At 44.4% G+C, this 23,403-nt stretch overlaps 1 protein-coding gene across 1 annotated transcript in view; it reads left to right on the top strand.

The window, feature by feature from the left end:
* The window catches only part of LOC145414891 (uncharacterized), a 120,415-nt gene that overhangs the window by 15,532 nt on the left and 81,480 nt on the right, over positions 1-23,403 (top strand). Inside the window, exons 3-4 of the mRNA XM_080284308.1 lie at positions 12,074-12,143; positions 12,283-12,355. Coding sequence (XP_080140434.1) covers positions 12,074-12,143; positions 12,283-12,355 — 143 coding nt within the window. The remainder of the gene's footprint in view (positions 1-12,073; positions 12,144-12,282; positions 12,356-23,403) is intronic.

The raw sequence follows: 23,403 nt of genomic DNA, 5'->3' as shown, positions 1-23,403 counted from the left end.
CATATCACATTCCATATATTCACCTCTCTCTCTCTCTCTCTCTCTCTCTCTCTCTCTCTCACCTTTCACCTCACACTGTCACCACAAACTCGCTTCCTACTTCCTGTTATCATTGCCATCCCCTCAAGACCATGCGGTAGATAAGGCAGTGGTGACTCGCATTCTTACAAGTAGAAAAAAAAGATATTATATAAACCTGTATTATTTTTACACCATTTCCGCATGTCCTCTGGTTTTTAGTTTTTCTTTTCGTGAGTGCTTGAATATATAAAATTAAAACAAGATTACTTCCTTCAATACGACGACTTTTTATTTTACTGTGACTATCCCCAGACTATTTTATTCATCTCAGAAGCCTCTCATAGTCTCCTGTAAGCTATTCTGTTCATTGAGCTCTTTATATGGTACTTCTCATTACAGTCAGACGATTATATTTTCATGTGTTATTGGATTAAGATGGATTTTTGATGGGATTAGATTGTATAGCTTAATCCTTTTGCCTTGATTCAGACTAATATCAGATTATTATTTGTGTAAGGGAAGTCAAGCAGTCGAGTAGCTGAATGTCCGTCACCATTAACCCGTCAGTTCTGTGGTTAAAGTTAAGTATTTCATTGAGGCATATACCAGACGATTTTGTTCTGGTGCGAGAGAGAGTAACAGCCACTGGGAAGAACTCTAGCAAGCTGATAAGTGAAATACGTATGTAGATTAACATTCTAGGTTTTATGTATAAGGGCAACAACGCACATAACGTATTATACAAGGGTTTAATAATCATACATATATGCAATACAGACTCATGTGCAGGAAATACTTATTCACCGAGTCACTGTGCGTACTGAAGCGTCCACACACACACACACACACACACACACACACACACACACACACACACACACACACACACACACACACACACACACACACACACACACACACACACACACACACACACAATGCAAACTATAAAAATCCAGATATAAATAGAAAGCAAACTCGTTTTCATTTATACTCGTTCACTTTCTCTTTCATTTCACTTTTTTTTCTCTCGAATGTAATTGTTTAGTACATTCCAAAAAGGTAACGACACACACACACACACACACACACACACACACACACACACACTAGTAGTACAAACTATTTTCAGCTAATTTCTCTTCGTCGCACACATTTCTCGCACGCAAGTCTCCCTCTCTCTCTCTCTCTCTCTCTCTCTCTCTCTCCTAGATATCGATCCATTCTCTCAAGGTCGTCTGCTTTCTAATTCCTTTGGGCAATATTCACGTTTAACAGTCGTTTTTGTTTGATCTGAGAGAGAGAGAGAGAGAGTACTGAAAGGTGAACCATACTCAAAGCGGCCGACCTTGCATGATCAACTAGTATATTCATGACTCAGGAAAATGATAAATATTTTCCCTTTTCATTATTTTTTATTTTCTTGTTTTTTCTCCTTATGTATCGTGTGTTGTTTTTATTTTCTTAGCTAAAAATTATCGTTATTTTACTTTCCTGCTGTGTTTTTCCAACCTTCCTCATGCCTTTTTTTTTTTCATTCGTTTCTTGTTTTCCTTCTTGTTATTCTCTCTCTCTCTCTCTCTCTCTCTCTCTCTCTCTCTCTCTCTCTCTCTCTCTCTCTCTCTCTCTCCTGTCTCACTTCCCTTAGCTCTCTTCCTATCCCGCTTCTCTCCTGACGTCCCTCCATGCTTCCTTCTTTCTCCCTCCCTCCTTTCATCCCTCCCTCATTTCTCTCTCTTCTTCTTTTTCCCCTCCTTCCCTCCCTGTCATCAGCGTCATTACCTCCCTGTTCATCTCTCTCCCCCTCTTATTACTTCTAACCCTTCCTCCCTCCCTCCGTCCCTGCCAAGTTACTTTCCCTCTCCCTCTTTTCCTATCTCCCTCCCTCCCTGCCAACCAGCCTGCCTCCTTGTTCCCTCCCTTTCTCCCTCCCTCCCTCTCTCCCTCCTGACTACCAACCAGTCTTTCACCTTCGTTTCTCCCTTTCTATTTAACTCATTACGCCCCACTTCCTATCTCACTCCTTCCCTCCCTGTCTACCATTCTCCCTACCTACCTACCTACCTTCTTACCTACCTACCTACTTACTTACTTACTGTACCTACCTACCTACCTCCCTGCTGTACATGCCTGCCTACATCTCTCCTTTGCCGCCTAACTTACCTCTCACACAACCTGACTCCTGCTCTGCCTATCTCCCTCCCCCCCCTGCCTTCTCTCTCCCTGTTTTTACCTCCTCATCACACCCACTCACCTCCCTCCCTCCCGAGCTCCCTCCCTCACACTTTTCTTGCCTATCCTCTCTCTCTCTCTCTCTCTCTCTCTCTCTCTCTCTCTCTCTCTCTCTCTCTCTCTCTCTCCATCATCATTCCTCCTATGGTCTCCTTCCCCCTCCCCCATACCTTATTATTTCCTAATATTCTTCATCCTTTTTTTTTTTTCCTGCAATCCACCTTCACTTTCCTTTTCTCTAAATTCTTCATTCCTTTTGCCTTGCCTTTCCCTCTTTCTCCCATTCATTTTCTCTCTTCTATTTTCATTATATTTTCTTCCCTCTTTCTGTCTCCTTCCATCTTTTATCTTCTTCCATACGTCCTTTCTACCTCTTTTATCTTCCTTTCTCTTTGCTTCCTCCCCCTCCATCAGCATTCTCTCTCCATCCTTTCTCTTTTATCCCTCCTACATTCCTCTCCATCTCTCCTTCCTCCTCTTTCCCATTCCTCCTCTTTCTCATTCCTCCCTTCTTTTCTCAGTCTCCCCCTTCATCTCCATCTTTCTTCTTCCTCTATCTTCCTTTCCCTCCAGTCCTTCTCCTCTCTCTCTCCCCCTCTACCTTCCTCACTTTCTCCCACCCTCTCCACGTCCTCTGCTGCCCCCCCACCCCCGACATAGTGGTGACCTACCCTGACCTGATTTCTTCTTAGTTCAGCCGCCACATTCCGGTCAAGGTCATTTATAGTCTCTCTCTCTCTCTCTCTCTCTCTCTCTCTCTCTCTCTCTCTCTCTCTGTATATATAATATGTTTATAAATATATTTACTATGTGTATCAATCTGTCATCTATCCGTCTATATCTCCTTTGTGTCTGAATAGCTCTCTCTCTCTCTCTCTCTCTCTCTCTCTCTCTCTCTCTCTCTCTTTCTGTATATATATGCTTATAAATATATTTACTATGTGTATCTATCTATCATCTATCCGTCTATATCTCCTTTGTGTCTGAATAGCTCTCTCTCTCTCTCTCTCTCTCTCTCTCTCTCTCTCTCTCTCTCTCTCTATTAAACCAGTTGTCAAGGTCTTCACGTCTGTCCTTGATCACAAAGAACCTGGAAATTTATATTTTATAGTAGCTTTTTATATCATGTTTAGAAGAAGAGGAGGATGAAGATCAAGGTGAAGAGCCAAGGTTAGAGAGTACATGAGGGAGAGTGATGTGTCGTAGCAAGAGAGATTGTGACTGGAGGAGAAGAGGTAGACCGAGGTAGAGAGACAACACAGGAGTGCATGAGAGAGAACAGAGCAAGCCACTGGAGGAAGAAGCAATAGTGGAGGGAGAAGAAGAGGTAGACTAAGCAAGAGACAAGGTGGAGCCTAAGAAAGGGGTGGGTTTTGTGGGTGGAGATTATACTAGTGGGTGGAGAAGGGGCAGACCAAGGCCAGGCTGAAGGTCAAGGTGCAGGTTTATATCAGGGGGTGGTGGTGTGTTTGGGTGGGTGGATATTTACTGGGGGAAGATGACGAAGAAGAAGAGGTAGATCAAGGGTGAAGGTCAAGGTGTAGGAATACGTGATGGAAGGTGGTGTGTTTTGTGGGATGGATAATTACTGAAAGGTGATGAAGAACAAGAGGTAGATCAAGGATGAGGGACAAGGTCAAAGGTAGTACCTGAGGGAGAGTTGTTTGTCGTGGGGAGAAGGGTCATTCCTGATGGGGGAGTGCCAAAGGGAGGGCTGTTTGTCGTGGGAGGGGTCATTTTGATTAACTAAGATGGGAGAGTGCATGAGGGAGAGCGGCTTGTCGTGGGAAGAAGGGATCGCTAATTATTAGATGCTGAGCTGCCTGGAAGTCCTTTTCTTATATTTATATACTTATTTATTTGTGATGCTGCCACTTATATGATGCCGTGTCAAGGAGAACATAAATATAGGAACGTGTCATTGGTATGCTACGTCACAGAAGCGCAGCAGCAGAGGAAGGTGAAGAAGATGATGATGATGATGATGATGATGATAAAAAAAGAAGTAAATTGTAGACTCTTTAACTTTGAAACATTTCCTTATGACCAAATAACTTAAATATTCCCTTAAACAAACAGTGGAATCGCTAGAATATGTAACCTTGAAGTCCTTTGTTTTTTTAAGTTACAGGTTTTACCATGAAGAAAATTGCAGGGATATTCGGCCAGGAACTTGGGTGAGGCAGCAGGTGTGTGGCATAAGCTTAACCCCTTGACTCTATTGATGTATTGTGTTGGTACATTCTTGCTGCCTCAGAATGATTGTATTCAGCTTAGGAAAGACCTCTAGTATTGATGAGCTTAATGATGGCTCTGTGTAACCACTTCATTGTAAAAATTCTCCCCTTAAGCTGAATAAGGCCTTCTGGAGACAGCACGACAAAAAAAGAAAAAGAAGTCCTCGAAATGATAATGTTAATTGCTCTTCCATCGTCCTCACTGCTGTGTCATGTGAACTCCTTGTTAATACCATCACACCAGAAGTCTTGAATGAGATGTTCCTAGCATATTTTCTCAGCATAGACGTGTTGGTATTAATCCACAAGTGGTGACATGTGAAGTGTTTGGAACCATCAGTTGGTGTTTGGGAGGACTTGTGGGAGTTACCGAGCAAGCTGCCAAGTTCATGTAAAGAGTGGAAACATCAAAAAAATCTCACTGTATCCTGAATAAAATAAACTCTCAATACAATGGCGCATTTCTCCACCAGGAAGGCTCTGTCGGACTCATGGGCTTAAAAAAATCGTTGTTCCACTGAAAGGAGTAATGGATGTTATATGGAATCCTTTCCAGAGGCTTCCATTAAGCTAGATATAGATTTCTGGCGGCAACGAAGATAGGAAAAAAATAAAAAAGGATCTGATACCATTCCAAAGTAGTTAAGAATGAAAACGGTTCTCTTTGTCTGTCTTATATTTATCTATCCCCCCTCCCCTCCCCTTTTTTTTTTTTCCACCTCCACGCTTGCCTTTCTCCCTTCCACTTCCCCAAAAGGCTTCACACCAAGGAGATGAGTCAGTCAGAAGTAGGGTAGTGGAGCAAATTCCAGATGTGGATGAGTGTGGAGGAAGGTGAATACGTGGCTAAGTGGAGCAACCCAGGCATGACCCTCTCCACCGCTGACCACACCCTCCACCACGCACCCTCCACATCTGCACCAAGCACAAAAAATCGACGCAAAAACAAAGACAAGGTTACTGCCAAGGTGGAAGAGGGCTAAAAGGAAGACTGTTGTTGTTGTTCAAGCAGTGGGTGGCATAACGTGGGTTCTCTGTTTACTTCGTCTTCCTTCTGGCGTCTTTAATTCATCTTATATTTTTCTGTCTCATTTACTCTCTCTCTCTCTCTCTCTCTCTCTCTCTCTCTCTCTCTCTCTCTCTCTCTTACTAATCCTGTTATTTTTTGCTCTCTATCAACATTCTCCATTATGTCCTCTTCCTTTTCCATACTCCCTTCTTTTAAGTCTTCCTGTATACATCCTTCATATCAGACGTTTTTTAGGGGCTAGGACATTCAAGCCACTCCTTCCCCTCCTCCTCCCACACACGCACACGCAAAAAAATTCAAGCCCTCTCCCACACACACACATACACACTCACATATAGTTGTGAGAGAGGTGAAGGGGATATGGAAGTGAAGGTCTTGTGTGTCCCAATGATCACTGGTATATCACAAGCTTCAGCCGTGTTTCTAAAGCCTTCGTACAGTAAAGCATCTCAGTATAAAATTAAATAAACACTGCTCTTGATTTCCAACGTGATGATTTCCTTATTTCTTCACGTCTGCGTTTTCTTGCCCTCTCTCTTTTCTTCTGACCTTCCTCTGTATCAATTTTGCCTCTTGCATACCTCTCAAGGGCCTATTTCTGCCAGCTTCTCTCTCTTCTTTTAAGTTTATCTATCTCTGTTTCCGTTTATGACAAATTCTTTCCCTTCCATCCTTCCTTCCTTCCTTTCTTCCTTCCTTCCTTTCCTTCCCTGCTCTCTCCATACTTTCTCACTTCATTCTTTTCTGTCTGATTGACACTTTCTATCTTTTCTGCCTACCGTCCCAAATATATGTCTACCTTTTCTACTTCTGTATCAGCATGCTTACTTTGAAGCCTTTTTGTCGTACCTTCTTAACTTACCTACCCAACTGCCTACCTGCCTGTCTGTCTGTCTGTCTGTCTACCATTTATACTGTACGTGCCTAACTCCTAACCTGTGTCTCAGTATGTTTCTCTCCTTCTTACTACACCGTCCTATCTCCTGTATCTCTCCTCTTACCTACCCATCCACCAAACTGCATATCCTCCTCCACATCCTCCTCCCTACCTGTCATAACCTTGCCTCCGTCCATATCCTCATATCTCTCATTCTGCTCTTCACATTGTCCGTGCAACATTTCTCCTGCTTATCTCCTTACCTCCCTTCTTACTTCTCTATTTTTCTCTGTCTCTCCCATACTTTTCACAATCTACATCCACCTTCGTACTTTCCTCTCTAATATTCTCCTTGCGTTATGCCCTCCCTTCCTCCCTTGTTCATTGCCCACCCTTCAGCATCCCCTCACATCTCCCTACCTCTCTTCTCCATGCAGTTGTACGGTATCTATAGCAACCAGATCACCAACCCACCCACTGCATAGCCACCAGATCAACCCATCAGAAGGCCTTGAGTTATTTTCAGCATCACCCAAAACCCTGGCGAAAATGTCAGAGTTTATGGATCTTTACGCAATGGAGAGAAGCTACATACAAGCTGGTCTAGTCTGGCGCAGGAGAAGAAGGAGGAGCCCTTGAACTAGAAGCAGTGTGTGTGTGTGTGTGTGTGTGTGTGTGTGTTTGAGAGGTATAGTCTTCCTGATGCTGGTCTGAAAGTTGTTATTGAAATGTGGTGGCAGTGGTGGTCTGAGGGAGGAGGTTACATCGTGTGTGTATCGAGAGTGGACGTAATTTGTGTGTGTGTGTATGTGTGTGTGTGTGTGTGTGTGTGTGTATGTGTGTGTGTGTGTGTGTGTGTGTGTGTGTGTGTGTGTGTGTAAGTGAATGTGCGTATGTATGAGACTAACAGTATGTCTTCAGGCTGGAAGAATCGTGCTGTGTATTCGTACATAATATTTTCTGTCTGTCTGTCTGTCTGTCTGTCTGTCTCTCTCTCTCTCTCTCTCTCTCTCTCTCTCTCTCTCCACTTAAACCAAACCACAATCAGGTCAAGAGATATTGTGGTAGGTGGGTGGTGGGGTGGGGGGGGAAGGGGAGGGATGGGGATGAGAGGGGAGGGAAGTTAGGTCAGTTTCCCCCTGAGGTCAGTACACAAGGTCAAGGGTACGCCAGGGAAGGGGGAGAAGGGGAGAGGGGAAAGAGAACAGTATAGAATATGAAGAGCGAAGAGGTGAAATTACACCTGTATGTAGGTGAGGGTTTATGAGGTAGGAAATGAATAAAGGCTTGGGAGGGTGCAAGAGAGAGAGAGAGAGAGAGAGAGAGAGAGAGAGAGCATTTATAAGTTGACGTATACACACTAGTACGTTGATGTATGTATGAGTGTGCATGCGCCATAGGTATGCATGGTTACTGTATAGCTGTTAGCCATAGTGTTAGTGTTGCTATAGCTGTGGTTGTGGGGGTAAATAGTGGTGTGAGATGGAGCTTGTGAACTTAAAAGAATAAGAGAGGATATAATCGATAGCGATATAAGAAGTAAAAGGAGGGAGAAAATATGACAAAAACACAAGAAACTGGCGAAAAAATCCCAAAGTCTTTCAGTGAGAGATGATGCCTTGAAGTGAAATCTAATAGTGTTGCAGTAGGAAGAAAAGAAAATGTACAAAATGCAAAACATTAAAATTACTTCAGGTCCCTTTATTACGAGAGGTTCCACTAGTTCAATATAATCGTCTGTCGGTACCAGGAAATGATAAATATAACCATACTGAAAAAATATATAAAATTGCAGAAAAAAAAATACTCATGCGCCATCATTAACGCTTCACAATTCGGCAAAATCACTTTTTTTTTTTAATTATTCATCGGACGTACGGCCTTAAAAAACAAAACATGAAAGTTAAATTAGTTATAAATCTTGAGAACATCCATTGTGGCCTAGACCGCCCGCTCGAGATAAGCCTGTGTTGACGAGGTAGATGAAAGTAGACAGACAGACAGACAGACAGACAGAGAGAGCCTGGTAGTGTGAGAACTGGCTGAGATAGGTAATTTATCTGGTGAGGTTTGCTAATGAAAGATGGCCGTGTGTGTGTGTGTGTGTGTGTGTGTGTGTGTGTGTGTGTGTGTGTGTGTGTGTGTGTGTGTGTGTGTTTGAGAGAGAGAGAGAGAGAGAGAGAGAGAGAACTGAGTAGGTGTGATAGGTAAATTACGTGGTGAGGTTTGCTAATGAAAGATGCCTGTGTGTGTGTGTGTGTGTGTGTGTGTGCAGAAAACATAATATAGATATTACAATGATCCATAGCTATTTAATTCAGAAAACCTGTATGAGCAAAAACATGAAGCTTCACATGAATTCTTTAAAAAATTATATATGTAGAATTATAAGGCTTTAGACGCACAGAGGGTGATGTAGAGTAGTTGGCTTCATGAAAAATATTGTGTACTGACTCTCACTTTTGGATTAAAATATATAAAACATTTCAGAGGTTTATTTTATTTTATTTTTTTTTTATGTGTCCGACTCTGGGCATAGGCTTCACAGCCTGCTATCAAGGCCCAGCAGTCCTCCTACATACCATACACCTCTAATTGGTGTGTAAGTGTGATGTGGTCCATTTCTGTTTGGCATTCCTTTGGTAGTCCTTCTACTTTTGTGTGTTCCTTTTTCCTATTTCCTGATTCGAGCTACACATTTATGATTGAGTGGTGCAGGCTTTGGATGATGATGATGAAATAACAACGATTGGAAAAAAATAGATTGGGAGGTTGATGATGATGATGATGATGATGATGACGATGATGATGATGATGACGATGATGATACGACTACTGCCTCTACTATTACTACTACTACTACTAATGACTGTTTTTTTTTTTCTTTCCAGGTAAGAATCAGTGTGGGGGACTGAAGTATATCCACGACGTGTTAACTGAAGACAGCACCTTAACAGCTGGTAACGTAGCACTGTGTATCTCTGGCCTGGCGATGTACAGAGAATGCAGAATGAGGCTTTGAATATTAGAGCACAGGCAGTTCCCGCTGTAACTCAAAGATGTTCTTCTGTTCTTATGTCTTCCAAAATATCACAACTTTTTTCCATATAATTGCCACTGTTAATTGGAGTAAGCAGGGAAATCAGCTTTAAAGGCAATGCTGTTACATTAAAGGCTTTTTTTTTCCTTTTGCAAATTAAATAAAAAAGACAAAAATGCGACTTATAACGGTAATTTACTTCACAGGAAAGAGGGTTGGAAGAAAAGGCAGAAGGGGTGTAAAGTGGGGAAAGGAAGGAGTGCGGTATTTTAGGAAGGGATATTTGTCGTGTGAGGGTGAATCGTTACTGAGCAGGGACCTAAATGCCCTGAGGCTTTTTGTCGATGCCACAACATGCTTCATCAGCCATGCGAAGGATTAATAGATCGATCGTTTAAATTTTCTGCTTTATATCGTAATAATTCTCTCTCTCTCTCTCTCTCTCTCTCTCTCTCTCTCTCTCTCTCTCTCTCTCTCTCTCTCTCTCTCTCTCTCTCTCTCTCCAGCATTCAGCCTTTCATCCCAATCCCCAGCTCGACCTTCCCCTACGTGGTTGGCCTGGGATAGTGTTGCGTTACGAGGTGATTGTATTGACAGAACTCATTGTCTGTTTGAAAGGGAGGCGATACGGCCATTGTGTGTCTTTTCTGGGCAAGGTTACTGTGAGAGAAGGAGGGAAGGAAGGGAGGGAAAGAGGGAGGGAGGCTGGGAGAGAAGGCAGGATGGGGAGGAAGGGTTGGGGAGATATAGAGGAAGAAAAAAGGGTAGAAGGGGGGAAAAGAGGAGATAAGGAAAGAGGAAGGGTATAAGACAAAGAGAAGGAAGTAGGGTAGAGAAAAAATGGGTTGTAGTGGGAGATAAAGAAAAGGAGAGAGAGGGAGAGAGAGAGAGAGAGAGAGAGAGAGGACATACCTCCAGTTTCTAGCCTGCTACCGAAAGTGTGTCATATTTGCATTTTCCAAGGTGGACTGAGACGAATGGCTTGCTGTCTACGGACACAGCTACTTCCAAGATGCTGATGGATTGTCTTGGGTCTCTACAGGTGTATATTCAAGGTTGTGGGGTTAATCGGACAGGTATCAAAATCAGTACTGTATTAGTTTTTATAAATTGGTAAGTTTGTAAAGGTGTGTTATATTGTTTTTTTCGTATGTGGTAGGTTTTTGAAAGTGTAGTTTGGGAGATTTCTGCTGCATCATTAGGCCTGTATTGGTTGTACTATTTTGGTAGGAGTGCAAAGCAGCGATATACTGGTTTATCTAATTGGATAGGCATTTCAAGATTTAGTATGTACGGTATTTGTTTGTAGGTAGTGTAGGATATAATCTTTTATTTTTCAAGGTGCTGATGGTTTAGTTTGGTTTAATCAGATGACCTTTCAGAGTCTTTCTATCTGTTGACTGACTGCATTCTGTGAGACGTGACTTGTGAGACATTGTATGCTTTTTTTTTTTCTTTTCCTCGAGTTAGTGGGTTAATTAGCAGGTTTCTGAAGATGTGGTATGCATTAAGAGAAAGTAGCGAGGTTAATTGGAAAGCTTTCTGAAGACGTAGTGTGCAATTTAAGGTACATATTAAATCAGTTGGGTAGCTTTGTAAAGGTGTGGTATGCATTTTATGCTCGTAAATTTAATTTGATGGCTTTGTAAAAGTATGGTATGCACTGAAAGGTAATAAAGTTAATATGATGGATTTGTAACGGTGTGGTATGCATTCTAAGGTGAAGACGTATGAATGGTTGCTAAAGGGGTGGTATGTGTTATAAAGTATAGAGGTTAACGTGGTCGGTTTGTAAAAGTTTTCCATGTTATTATATCAGGGTTATTGTTGTTGTTCTTGTTGTGACTCAAGGCTCATCTATAAGTGAACCAGATGGACTGCAGGCTCAAGTTACCCTCCTCTCGCAGTCCACCATCCTTTGGGGGGATAGGAAAGGAGCTGCTGGACGTTTGCGTAACTGAATTATACCGGTGCCACCACGTGAAGGCGTCCCTCTCCAACCACCAGTTATTTCAAGGTAATGGTAGGTAGGTTTCTAAAGGTGTGGTGTGAGTTTCAAGCTAATTAGTATGGGTTTGAAGGGTGTGGTGTGTTGGTTTGTCAAGGCAGGAGGATAATTGGTGTGGTTTGTATGGACGACTGGACTAATTAGTGTCGTCAGGGCTGCTCTACTTCTTAACCCATTCAACCAGACGACTTGACTTTGTATTTTGTGTTTGTGTCCGAACTGACGATTTCATGCATCTGTGGAGAATCGTTTGGCAGGAAAAAGTTAAGTGAAGGCTATATCTAATACATCCAATTACAAGATGTAGTTAATGAAGGTTCCATGTAATGCATTCAATTCCAGAAATTTTCCTTAAGCTGAGTAAAGTCGTTTGGAGATAACAAGAGTAGGATGAAAATGAAGTACTTTGTGAGCAGGGATTATCAGTGTTTGTATGGGAGACTTACATTAGTGGCAAAGGTGATGACCGAGTGGACAGAGAAGTACCAGATGCTGCAGGGATGTAAGAACAAGTAAAACAACACTCCAGAAATTGTCAGGCTTTAGCTGGAATTAAATACTAGAGTTGTTCCGACCATTAGACGGGTTATAGCATCGTGCCGTCCTCAATATCCCTCTCCTATCACAGTGAGTCCGGTGGGTATTAGTGGACAAATGGACACGTGTGAGGGTGTGCAGGAAACCAGTCCTGTGTTGATGTGGGTGGGAGGGACTGCTGGACTGGGAGGACGGGTTGCCTATGAGAGAGAGAGAGAGAGAGAGAGAGAGAGAGACTGTGTAATTAGGTATCAAGTGTGACGGTTTCCAATAATGTACTGCAGTTCTCTTCACCTCCAGTTGTCAGAGTAACCCAGTGGCTGCTATACTGGCGAGGCGTGGTCAAGGCTATGTTGTTGCTGTTGTGTTCAAGGTGAGGCTGTTGCTCTCACTCAAGGTCCAGAGCTAGATTTATTGGGGCTGTATTCACGTAGGCTTAACAGACTCCTCACCATCTCGACTTTCCACATTATTTTTTTAACAAAACATAAATATTTCATGTGCCGATAGATCGTTTATGTAGATGATGATATTGTGTCCTGATTTCTACGTGCCATGAGTTGTGTCAGTGGAAAATCTATATACAGAAAAGGAAATAATGCATACTGAGAAGACTCACAGTTTCACCACGCCTTAGATCCTCTTTGGGTGTATACATTTGCGTGTATACATAGAGTGATGAGGAGGAGACAAGAGGAGGAGGGAGAGGAAGGCAGAGCACGACGTCACGTAAAATATTTTGTTCCAGACACTTTCAGACCATTAGCTTATGAGGCCCACACACATGATGTTTCTGAATATATACCTTGCAAGTCTGGTCTGCCTATTCTTCTGCCACCCTCCTTGCCTGCCTGCCTCTTTCCCTGCCAGCTGTCCTGCCTAACCCTCTATCACTCTTTGTGTCTGCCTCTGTCTGTGCCTGCTTGCCTAACTACATGGCCCTGTCCCTGCCTACCTGCATGTGTCTCTCCCTAACAGCTGTTCTACTTAGCTCCTTATCACCCTCTCTGACTCCTTGCCTGCCTAATCTAATCTCTCTCTCTCTCTCTCTCTCTCTCTCTCTCTCTCTCTCTCTCTCTCTCTCTCTCTCTCTCTCTCTCTCTTAACATCTCTCGTTCTTCTCATGTTTCATCCCCTCCTCCTCCTCCTCCTCCTCATCATCATCATCATCATCATCATCATCATCATCATCATCATCATACCACTCCAACAAAATATAACCGAATCCACTGTTACCTGCACCTGATAGTCACCCCAGTTACCATATTTATAAAGAATCCAAACCAGATTTTAGGATCACCAAATCTTCCCAGCGCTATATTATTGTCCGGATTCATTATATTTCATCCTACCCACTTCAGTATTAATTCAGGTTTGTTTTTAAAGTGTTTGTTTGCTGAGTGAGTGAGGATAATAGTATAAAGAAGGCGTCCAGTACAGAACTTAAGCTGAAGAAAGTTCGTGCATGCAGACTCAGGTGTGTTTTTTCCCCAAGGCACCTCCGCTGATTGCTTTTCTCACCTGCTTATTTGACTCAGCTCATTAGGGTGAGTCACGGTGTAGTGGAGTGTGATGGTGTGTGTGTGTGTGTGTGTGTGTGTGTGTGTGTGTGTGTGTGTGTGTGTGAGAGAGAGAGAGAGAGAGAGAGAGAGAATGGTAATGTTGCTTGACCAGTGAGTGGGCTAATAACTACTGGTTTTATTTTGTTTTATTTGCTTCAGCTGCTGCATTTTTTTGTGGTGATATTGGTTTAGCTGAGGTACATTAAAAGTGGTATATATAAAGAGGAACAATAGAGAGAGAAAGAGACGAGAGTAAAAATAAAACTGATCGATCTAGAAAGTAAAATGGCGGAGAAAGATAGCAGGCGCAGGTATATAAATGGGGGTATATGATTAAGGAAGATGCAGGGTAGGGGATAGGGTAGGGGACATGCTGTGGGTAGGGGACAGGGCAAAGTAGGGGGCAGGGAAGTGGACGTGGTATGGGTAGGGCACAGGGTAGGGGAGAAGCTAGGGAACAAAGTAGGGGAGAATGTAGGGGTAGGGACGAGACAAGATAGAGGGCAGATAGAGGCAAAGTGGCGGAAAGTAGGCAGCCAGGTAGGGTCACAGCAGCGCAAGATACGGGTCAGGCTGGGAGATGAGGCAGTGGCATGAGAAAGACCTTGTGGATGGATTAGACCTAGCAGGGAGGGAGGCTGGAAAGGAAAAGTGAGGATGGGGTAGGAATGTACGAATGTGAAGATTGTGTGAATAAAGAAGTAGACGAGGTGTAGGGAAGGAGGGGTGTAGGAAGGGAGGGGAGGAGTGAGGGGTGTAGGAAGGAAGGGAAGAAGTGAGGGGTGTAGGAAGGAAGGGAAGAAGTGAGGGGTGTAGGAAGGAAGGGAAGAAGTGAGGGGTGTAGGAGGGAGGGGAGGAGTGTATATGGGAGAAAGAATTGTAAGAAAGGAAGGGATGTAGGGAAGGATGGGGGTGTGTAACAAAAGGAGGGAGGGAGAGAGGGAAGGTAGAGTGTGAAGAGAGAGGGAGAGCTTGATGGATGGAATGAGGAATGGCTGGATGAAGGGAGGGAGGGAGGAATGGATGGAAGGAGGGAGGGAGTGAGGGGTGTATGGAGGGAGGGAGGAATGGATGAACGGAGGGAGGGAGTGAGGGGTGTATGGAAGGAGGGAATGATGAAAGTGTCTGGCCTGAGGGGGAGGATGGCCTGTACGTGACCATGACTGGGGAGTGACCTTGTGTTCCCCCCCCTACCCCCCCCATCATCCATCTCTTTAGTAATACCACTTTATCCCTCCTTCCCTCCCTCCGTATAGGTAACCTCCCTTTCCTCTTTTTAGGTAACCTCCCTCCTCCTCTCCTAATTGGTTGCCTCCCTCCCTCCTTACAAGTAGCCTCCTTCCCTCCCTCCTAATAAGCAACCTCCCTCCCTCCTTATAAGTAACCTCCCTCCCTCTTTGGCAGCCTCCCTCCCTGCTTTTAGGTAGCCTTCTGCACTGCTTTTAGGTAGCCTCCCTCCCTCCATTTAGGTAGCCTCCCTCCCTCTCTTCATATTTATATTGCCTCCATCCTTCCTTCCCTATAGGTAGCCTCCTTCCCTCTCTCCCTCATTATAGGTAGCCTCCCTCCCTCCCTCCTTATACGTAGCCTTTCTCCCTCCCTCCTTATAGGCTGCTTCACTCCTTCCTCATAGGCAGTCTCTCTCGCTCCTTCCTTATAGGTAGCCTCCCTCTCTCCCTCCCCATAGGTTGCCTGTCTCCTTTCCCTCCTTCCCTTTTCTTAGTGGCAGACAGCCCTCCCTCTTTCCTCTCCTTCCTTTCCACTAACATCATACTTAAAAATATCGCCATCCTGTACTGTTTCATAATACGTCCACACATTACCTACTGAGTTCAATTCTGGTCACCCTATTGCTAAAAGGAAAAAAAAAGGGGAAACTAGAGCGCGTTCAAGATCAATTAAAATGGTTACGAGTTCATATGGTTATAAACCCTATGGTGAGCGTTTAGAAGGACTTTTTTTTTTTACTCCTTTAAGCTCAGGTTATGAAGGGATCTAATCAGATATAAAACTTCACTAGAGAGATGGCGAAGATGAAACGATAATGAGAAGAATAGAAAAGCGGAAAGGATGGGAGAAATAATAGGAAAGATTATACTGTTTGGAAGAAGAGATGAAAGGAGTAGAAGACAAATATCACAACAACAGAAGCCGGATTATGTTATACGGCCTTAAAAAAACCTAACCCTGAAAGCAGATTGAAAACGAAAGAAAAATAATATTGCATTTTTTTAAAGACGGCATTTTTCGACAGCTTCCCACGCTACCCCCTCCCCCCATCTCTCTCTCTCTCTCTCTCTCTCTCTCTCTCTAACTCCACACCTACGATTTTCCACTCCTTATAATTCCGTTTCATTTCGTGTTTCCTCCCGTAATCTCCTTTTCTCTCTAATATTCCCCTCGTCTCTTCACCGCGTATTCTCTCTTCCCCATATCTTTCATCCAGCCTCATTTTTACTCTTTCCACATTTCTTCGTCTCTTATTTTCATTTCCACCTGTGTCAATCTATTCTGTTTTCCCATATTTTCCCCTCGTCTCATTAGTACTAGTCATCTTTTCCCTCCCTCTCCATACCTACTTCATTCTTTCCACTTTCCACTCATTCCCTTCCTTTGCTCAGTCTTTTCACTCCTTGCATTCCCATACCTCGTCTTTTCAAGGTTTTGACTATTTCACGCATCCTGTATACCCTCTCTCTCTCTCTCTCTCTCTCTCTCTCTCTCTCTCTCTCTCTCTCTCTCTCTCTCTCTCTCTCTCTGTCCATTTCACATTGTCTCAAACTTTAATCCGTTTACCTAATATTACGCATTCTGTTCCCTTTCCTCTCTTCTCCTCTCTTTATCATTCCTCTCCTCTTCTCTTTCCTTCCCCTCCTTCCTTTCCACTACCCTCTGCGTCTCTCTTCTACTGCTGTTCTCTTCTCAGATTCTTCTGTCTCGTTCCGTCTTTCCTTTCCTTTCCTTAACTTTCATTACCTCTCCCTTCTCTCTTCTCTTCCTTTCCTTCCCCTCCCCTCCCTTCTCTTCTTTCTCTTCCCCTTCCTTCTCCCCTCCATCCCTTACCTCTCCTCTCCTCTCGGACCATCGCAACCCTCTCTTCTTCTCAACTCCCTTCCTCCCTTCTCCTCTCCCCTCCTTGTCTCTTCTTTCCTCTCCCCTCCTCTCTTCCCCCCATCCTCCTTTCCTTCCCTCCAGTCACCTCTCCTCTTTTTTCTCTCCTGTTCCTTCTCCTCACCTCTTTCCTCCCTTTCTCCTCGCCTCCTCCTTCTCCTCACCTCTTTCCTCCCTTCCTCCTCGCCTCCTCCTGTCTTCCTTCCCCTCTCTCTCATATTACCTCCCCCTCCTCCCCTTCCCTCTCATTTCTCTCACGTCCTTCACCCCCCCTCCCACCTTCCCATCCTTTCATCCTCCCCCGTCTCCTCCCCCGTCTCCTCCCTTCCTCTCCCTCCTTCCTCCCTCTCTTCTCCTCCCTCCCTCCCCCATTCCAGTGTCTCGTATCCTCTCTCGTAGGCTTCTTCACATTCCTCTCTCTCTCTCTCTCTCTCTCTCTCTCTCTCTCTCTCTCTCTCTCTCTCTCTCTCTCTCTCTCTCTCTCTCTCTCTCTCTCTCTCTCTCTCTCTCTCTCTCTCTCTCTCTCTCTCTCACACACACACACACACACACACACACACAATGAAAGGGTAGAGAATTACCCCTTTATCCATCATATTAACACATTCCCTTTGCTTCATCCATCACCTATGTTGAGAGAGAGAGAGAGAGAGAGAGAGAGAGAACCACCCCCCTCTCCACCCTTCATCCCCTCTCCCCACCCCTTCACCCTTCTCTCCACCCCTTCACCCCTCCATTTTTCTCTCCACTCCTCCTTCCAATCCTTTCTCCAACCCCTCCACTCTTCCCTCCACCTCTCCACTGTTCCCTTCACCCCTCCACTCTTCCCTCCACCCCCTCCACTCTTAACTCCACCCCTCCACTCTTAACTCCACCCCTCCACTCTTCCCTTCACCCCTCCACTCTTCCCTCCACCCCTCCACTCTTCCCTCCACCCCTCCACTCTTCCCTCCACTAACGGTGCTGAGAGACACCTGAGAATGTTTTAGTCTGGCCGACGAAAAGTGGACGACCTTGCTGATCCCCCCACTCCCTCCACTTCTCCTCCACTCCCCCTCCCCCTCCACTCCTCCTAACCAGTACCCCCATCCCTAATCCTACCTCTATGCCCCATCCCTACTCCCTACCAGTCCCTCCACTCCCCCTTCCCCCTCCTGTCCCTCCCACCAATACCCTCGTCCCTCCTCCCTGCCTGTCTCCTCCACTTCCCATCTCCCACTCCACTCTCCCTTCCCCCACTCCAGTACCCCTCCCCTTCCTCCCTCCAGTCCTACTCTCTCCCTCCATTCCCATATCTCTACCCCTCCCAGCCCACTCCACTTCCCCTCCCCCCTCCTATTCTCCCCCTCCCCCACCCCAGCATCCTCTCCTCCACTTCACAATGGCCTGGAGTGGGAAGGGGTGATGTGGAGAGAAATTAAGTGGGGTGGAGTGAATGGGTGGGAGGAGGAAAGTGGACGTAGGTGGATTAGCGAGGAGTGGAGGGTTTTGAAGTGGTTCGGTGGAGAGAAGGGAAGATGGAGTGAAAGTGGCGACGAGTGGCTAGGAGTGGAATGAAGTGGATGGAATGGAAAGGAGTTATGTGATGTGGAGTGAAAAGGTGAAGCGTTATGATGTGGCATCAAGAAACTGGAGTGGAACTGATTGGGTGGAGTGGGTTTGAGTGGAATGGGGTGGAATTAGGCGGAGTGGAGTGGGGTGGAGTGGAGTGGAGTGGAGTGGGGTGGGGTGGAGTGGAGTGGAGTGGGGTGAACAGGTGGAGCGTAAGTCGTGACAGTGGTGAGTGACTAGCCAACCACACAAGGTAAAAAAATAACACACCCACTTCACCTTAGCCTTGTGGAGGGAGGGAGAGGAGAGAAAAAAGGAGGGAAGAGGGAGGGAGAGGAGAGAAGAAGGAGGGAAGAGGGAGAGAAGGAGAAGGAAAAAAAAAGAGTTAGGAGGATGGTGGTAAAGCAGAGGTGAAGGAAGAGAAAAATGGGAATTTAGGAGAGAGAGAGAGGGAAGAATGGGAGGAATGGAGGGAATTTGGGAGGAAGGGAGGGAAGTATGGAGGGAACTCAGGAGGAAGGGAGGGAAGAATGGGAGGAGTTTAGAAGGAAAAGATAGAAGAATGGGAGGAATTTGGAAGGAAGGAAGGGAAGAATGGAAGGAATTGAAGAGGGAGGGAAGGATGGAAGGAATTAAAGAGGGAGGGAAGGGTGGAAGGAATTTAGGAGGGAGAGAAAACTAGAGGGATAAGATGGTGGAGAGAGGAAAGAATAATATAGGAACAAGAAAAGATGGAAGGAAGAAATGGAGGGATGGAAGTAGGAAGAAAGAAAAATAAGAGTAGGAATAAGGAAGGGCAAAGAAGAGTGTGTGAAAGGATAAAATTATGGAGGAGAAAAGAATGTAAGAAAGAGGAGAGGAAGGAGAAGCAAGCACGGAAGGAAGAAGGTAGGGAGGAAAGAAAATGAAAAAATGGAGGAAGAAAGAGAGGAAGGGAAACGGAGTAAAGAAGAACGAAAGATGGGAAAGAAACAATGAAAGTAATGAGGAAGAGAGAGAGAGAGTGAAAAAGAAAATGACAGGAAAGGAGGGCGAGAGAGAGAAAGTACAAGAAAAGAGAAAAATTAAAGGAAAAACAGAATGAAAGGTGAAAGAGAGAGAGAGAGAGAGAGAAAGAGCAGAAGAGAAATGAGTGAAATACAATAAACAGGTTTTCGGATTTTCACAGTTGTAGATTCACCTCTCTCTCTCTCTCTCTCTCTCTCTCTCTCTCTCTCTCTCTCTCTCTCTCTCTCTCCATCGTATTTGGTGTCTTTATTTTTTTGTTTTTTTTCCATTTCCACGACATAATTATTCATTTTCCTCAACTGTCACAACCTCTCTTATCAATTTACTTCTTTCCATCTCCTCTTAACCATCTGACTACGGTTAATTTTCACAGCTAAAATAAATCCTTCTGGCGTTAGCTGGAATAAAATACAGAGTTTTCAAGTCTTGGTAAAATAGTTCATGGAGATAAGTTGTATGTATATATGTGTTTATTTTATGTATTATACTTATTTATTTTAGTCATGGTGGTTTTGTCAGAGCTTACCAAAATCGTCTGACGTCAGCTGCTTTAAACTAAAAAACAAAATCGTATGCTCAGGTCACAAGATAAAGGTTAATTAAATCGTCTGGCCGTGGTAAGAGGGAGAAGAGAGATGAGATGCAGTATTCCATTCACCCCTACACCTTGCCATCCTTCTGATCAACTCTCCATCCTGTCACCCAACTCTCCACTTCTTCATTTGTCCCTCCACCGCTCTGTGCCCCTTCACTCATCCCTCCATCCATCCTTCTTCCAGTCATCCCTGCATCCCTCCCTCCACTCTGCCCTTACACTATTTCTCTCATCCCTCCACTTCTCCACTCTTCCCTTCGTCACTCCACTCATCCATCTACCTCTCCACTCTTCCCTCCAACTGTTACCTCCTCCACCCCTCCAGTAATCCCTACATCCCTCCACCCCTCCTATAAGCCCTCCACCCCTCCAGTAATCCCTACATCCCTCCACCTCTCCAATAATCCCTCCACCCCTCCAGTAATCTCTACATCCTTCCACTCCTTCCTCCTCTCCACTCCTCCCAAGTACCGTCAAGGAGTGGCATTCTCAGACGTACGTACAATAGGTTTTCCGTCGTAACATAGACTTGGTTTTACAGGAAGACTTAAAAACGCAATAAAAAAAGTATATTCTTCCCTCTCCTTGTCCTTCATATAAAATCAAGATAACGTTAAAATTTCATGAAGTAACTAATGCTTTTGTGTGTGTGTGTGTGTGTGTGTGTGTGTGTGTGTGTGTGTGTGTGTGTGTGTGTGTGTGTGTGTGAGAGAGAGAGAGAGAGAGAGAGAGAGAGTGAGCCACCCTTGAATAGTGGGGTAGGACTGTCATAACTCCGGGTCGTGTATTGTGGCGCCTTGGCAGCAAATGAAGTCAGCCACGTCCCTCATTTAGCCTTCACAACCACGTCAGGCCGTATACTTTGTGGTTCAGGATGCTTCGTGGCTCCTTTTCCTCAGCGATTTATTCCACCTATTACACCCCTTTTACCTACTCGTACGTTACTATGACAAATTAAGTGTAAACTGAAGATACAGAAATAACTCACAAGAGAATATCAAGGTATAATATGCATGATAAATCGCAAAGAAAAAGTCATTACGAAACTTCCCATACCAGCGAGAAAATGACCTTCACACTCTCATGAAATACGGTGGGCATTAGTGAATTATACTTGAAGTGCGTAACGGTGCGTATAACACCGTCTTTTGGTGTGCGGTTGGCCTAAAGAACCTTGGAAATGGGCCGTCTACCTTGTGTCCAGGATTAAGGTACAGTTGTGTTCAGCATTTACTTTACACCGTATCGAAACCGTGTCGAAACTTAATGAGACCAAATCGCATCGTTAATTTGACACCCATGGCGATTAGGGATATTGTTCGCACCTGCATAATTGCCTTAAACCTAACTTTGTCAAGGTGATCGTGGTTTCATGTTGAGTGCAGTTGTTGTTCACGCTTTTTTCCCTTGTAAAGCAAAAAATTTCGAATGTTCATGGTGTTCCACATGTTATTTAAACGTTCTTATGTTATTAATAAAAACGCCTGGGGAAAACATACATGAGAGGTCTCTGGAGGATACTGCCCAGCCTCTCATCAGCTGCTTCAAAATACAAAATCGGAAATACAAAAATTGCTTTCTGGAGCGACTGCACATTCCTTTCCATTACTGTACGAGGTAATGAGGTTAAGGAAGACGACGGTGATGCAGACTACCTTGAACAAGACCTTCCCACTGACCTTGAGGGGAGGGAAGGTGAGTACGACTTAGAATACTTAGAGATTACTTAGAGGGGGGGACCACGCCTGATGGGTATGGGTAGGATCCGTCTCTCTAACGTATGTACCTCAGTGATCGGACCGTCTGTGTGATCTGAATCCTGAATGTGGGGCTTACAGGACACTCTCTCTATCTCTCTCTCTCTCTCTCTCTCTCTCTGTATCCATCTATTTTTTTTCACCTGTGTCGACCTCGCAAGGTGTATGAGTGAGAGAGAGAGAGAGAGAGAGTAGCCACGTCAAGACCTTATTATCTTAATATGCTTATGCACACACTGGGTTTACTAAATTGGAGGTCACAGGGAGCAGGAAAAGTAGAGTGGGATAGATTAAACACATGTGCAAATGTGAGACTGAGATTATTGGTTATTTTTCCCTATGGAGTGGTGGACGGGCAAGGGATGAGAGTGTGTGTGGATAGTGTAGAGTTGCATGTCTGCTGTAAAGGAAAAGAGATGCAGTCACAGGTTATAAAAGTAGCGCCGGAGAGAGAGAGAGAGAGAGAATGTTGCTAGCTAACTTTTGGTAAAGATGCTGGAGATGGTAATGCTAAGCATGATTTGACTGCAAATTTGATGATGTTGATGATGATGATCATCCTCATTATTATCATCATCATTTTCACCACCATATAATCTCATTATATTTATTGCTGTTGATGATAATGGCTGTTGATTAAGACGTTATAGTTAACATCTTGGCAGACAGAGAGACAACTAACCAGAGTCCCTGATCCTGGAAGGGATGGTGCTCGTTTATTCCTCTCCACTCCGTACCTCTACCTCATCTTCGGTCTGCCTCCCAACCTCAATTCTTCCAAACACTAACAAAGTTTAATTGATCTCTCGTTTTCTGTTTTATCCACATGGCCAGACCGTCTCAGGGTAGCCCTCTTAATATACTCCAGCACATCCACATCAACACCACAACCCCTCCAACTTCCTCATGTGTGTGTTTGTCTCGTCACTCTACACGCTTCTTTCAAAGAACTCATATCCACTCATATCACTCTTAGTCTGTCTTTCCAGCAAACTCCAAGCTTCACTTCCACACATAATAATAATAGTAATAATAATAATAATAATAATAATAATGAAAAAGAAAAAGAGGAAAAATATGAAGAAGAGTTGCTTGTTGCTGTTATTACTTTCATTTTTGTTTTCTTAATATATGTAATTGTTTTTGTTTTTGTTGTTGTTGATGTTAAGGTAGGCTGGGAGGGACGCTTGTCCTACCTTTCACTCTGGCCTGGTGCGGTGTGGTGTGGTGCGGTGTGGTGTGGTGTGGTGTGGTTGGGAAGTGAAGGGACACCGCTGCCCTGCCCTGCCCTTTCCTTCTCAACCCCCTACACATTTGTTTACGTTGTTCTGAGCTGTGTGTGTGTTGTACTTAACTGATATGGTATTAATAATTTTGAACCTCTTTTGCCAAAGGACTCCTTTATTTTTTTTTTCTTGCTAATGCCAGAGCGAAAGGATGACAACAGGAGAAGTAGAAAAGAAAGAAGGAATCTGGAGCCAGTCAGGGTGCGAGAAGGGAACTGAGAAGGGAAGGTGGGGTGCGGGATGGAAGAGGACGAGAATAGGAGAAAGGGAGTGAAGTAGGAATCGAGAAGTAATTATAAGAATAGATGGTGAGGTAGCAGTCTGGGAGAAATGAAAGGAAGAGGAGGAGAAACTAGATGGGAGAGGAGCAAATAGATCGAGTGAAGGAATGAGGAAAGGAAGGGATATAGTGAGGGAGAAAGAGAGAAGTGAGCGAAGAAGGGAGCTGAATGCAAAGGAATGAGAGTAAGGAAGAGGAATGGATGCAGTTTGAGAGAAAGGGAGCTGAACATATGACTAAGGAAAGAAGGGAGAGAATAGATGGAGCGAAA

This window comes from Coenobita brevimanus, chromosome 101 (genome assembly GCF_032717465.1).
Source record: "Coenobita brevimanus isolate Jiangsu-jjx chromosome 101, ASM3271746v2, whole genome shotgun sequence".
NCBI lineage: Eukaryota > Metazoa > Arthropoda > Malacostraca > Decapoda > Coenobitidae > Coenobita > Coenobita brevimanus.
The sequence above is the reverse complement of the archived record's forward strand: the minus strand, read 5'-3'. Positions and strand labels throughout refer to the sequence as shown.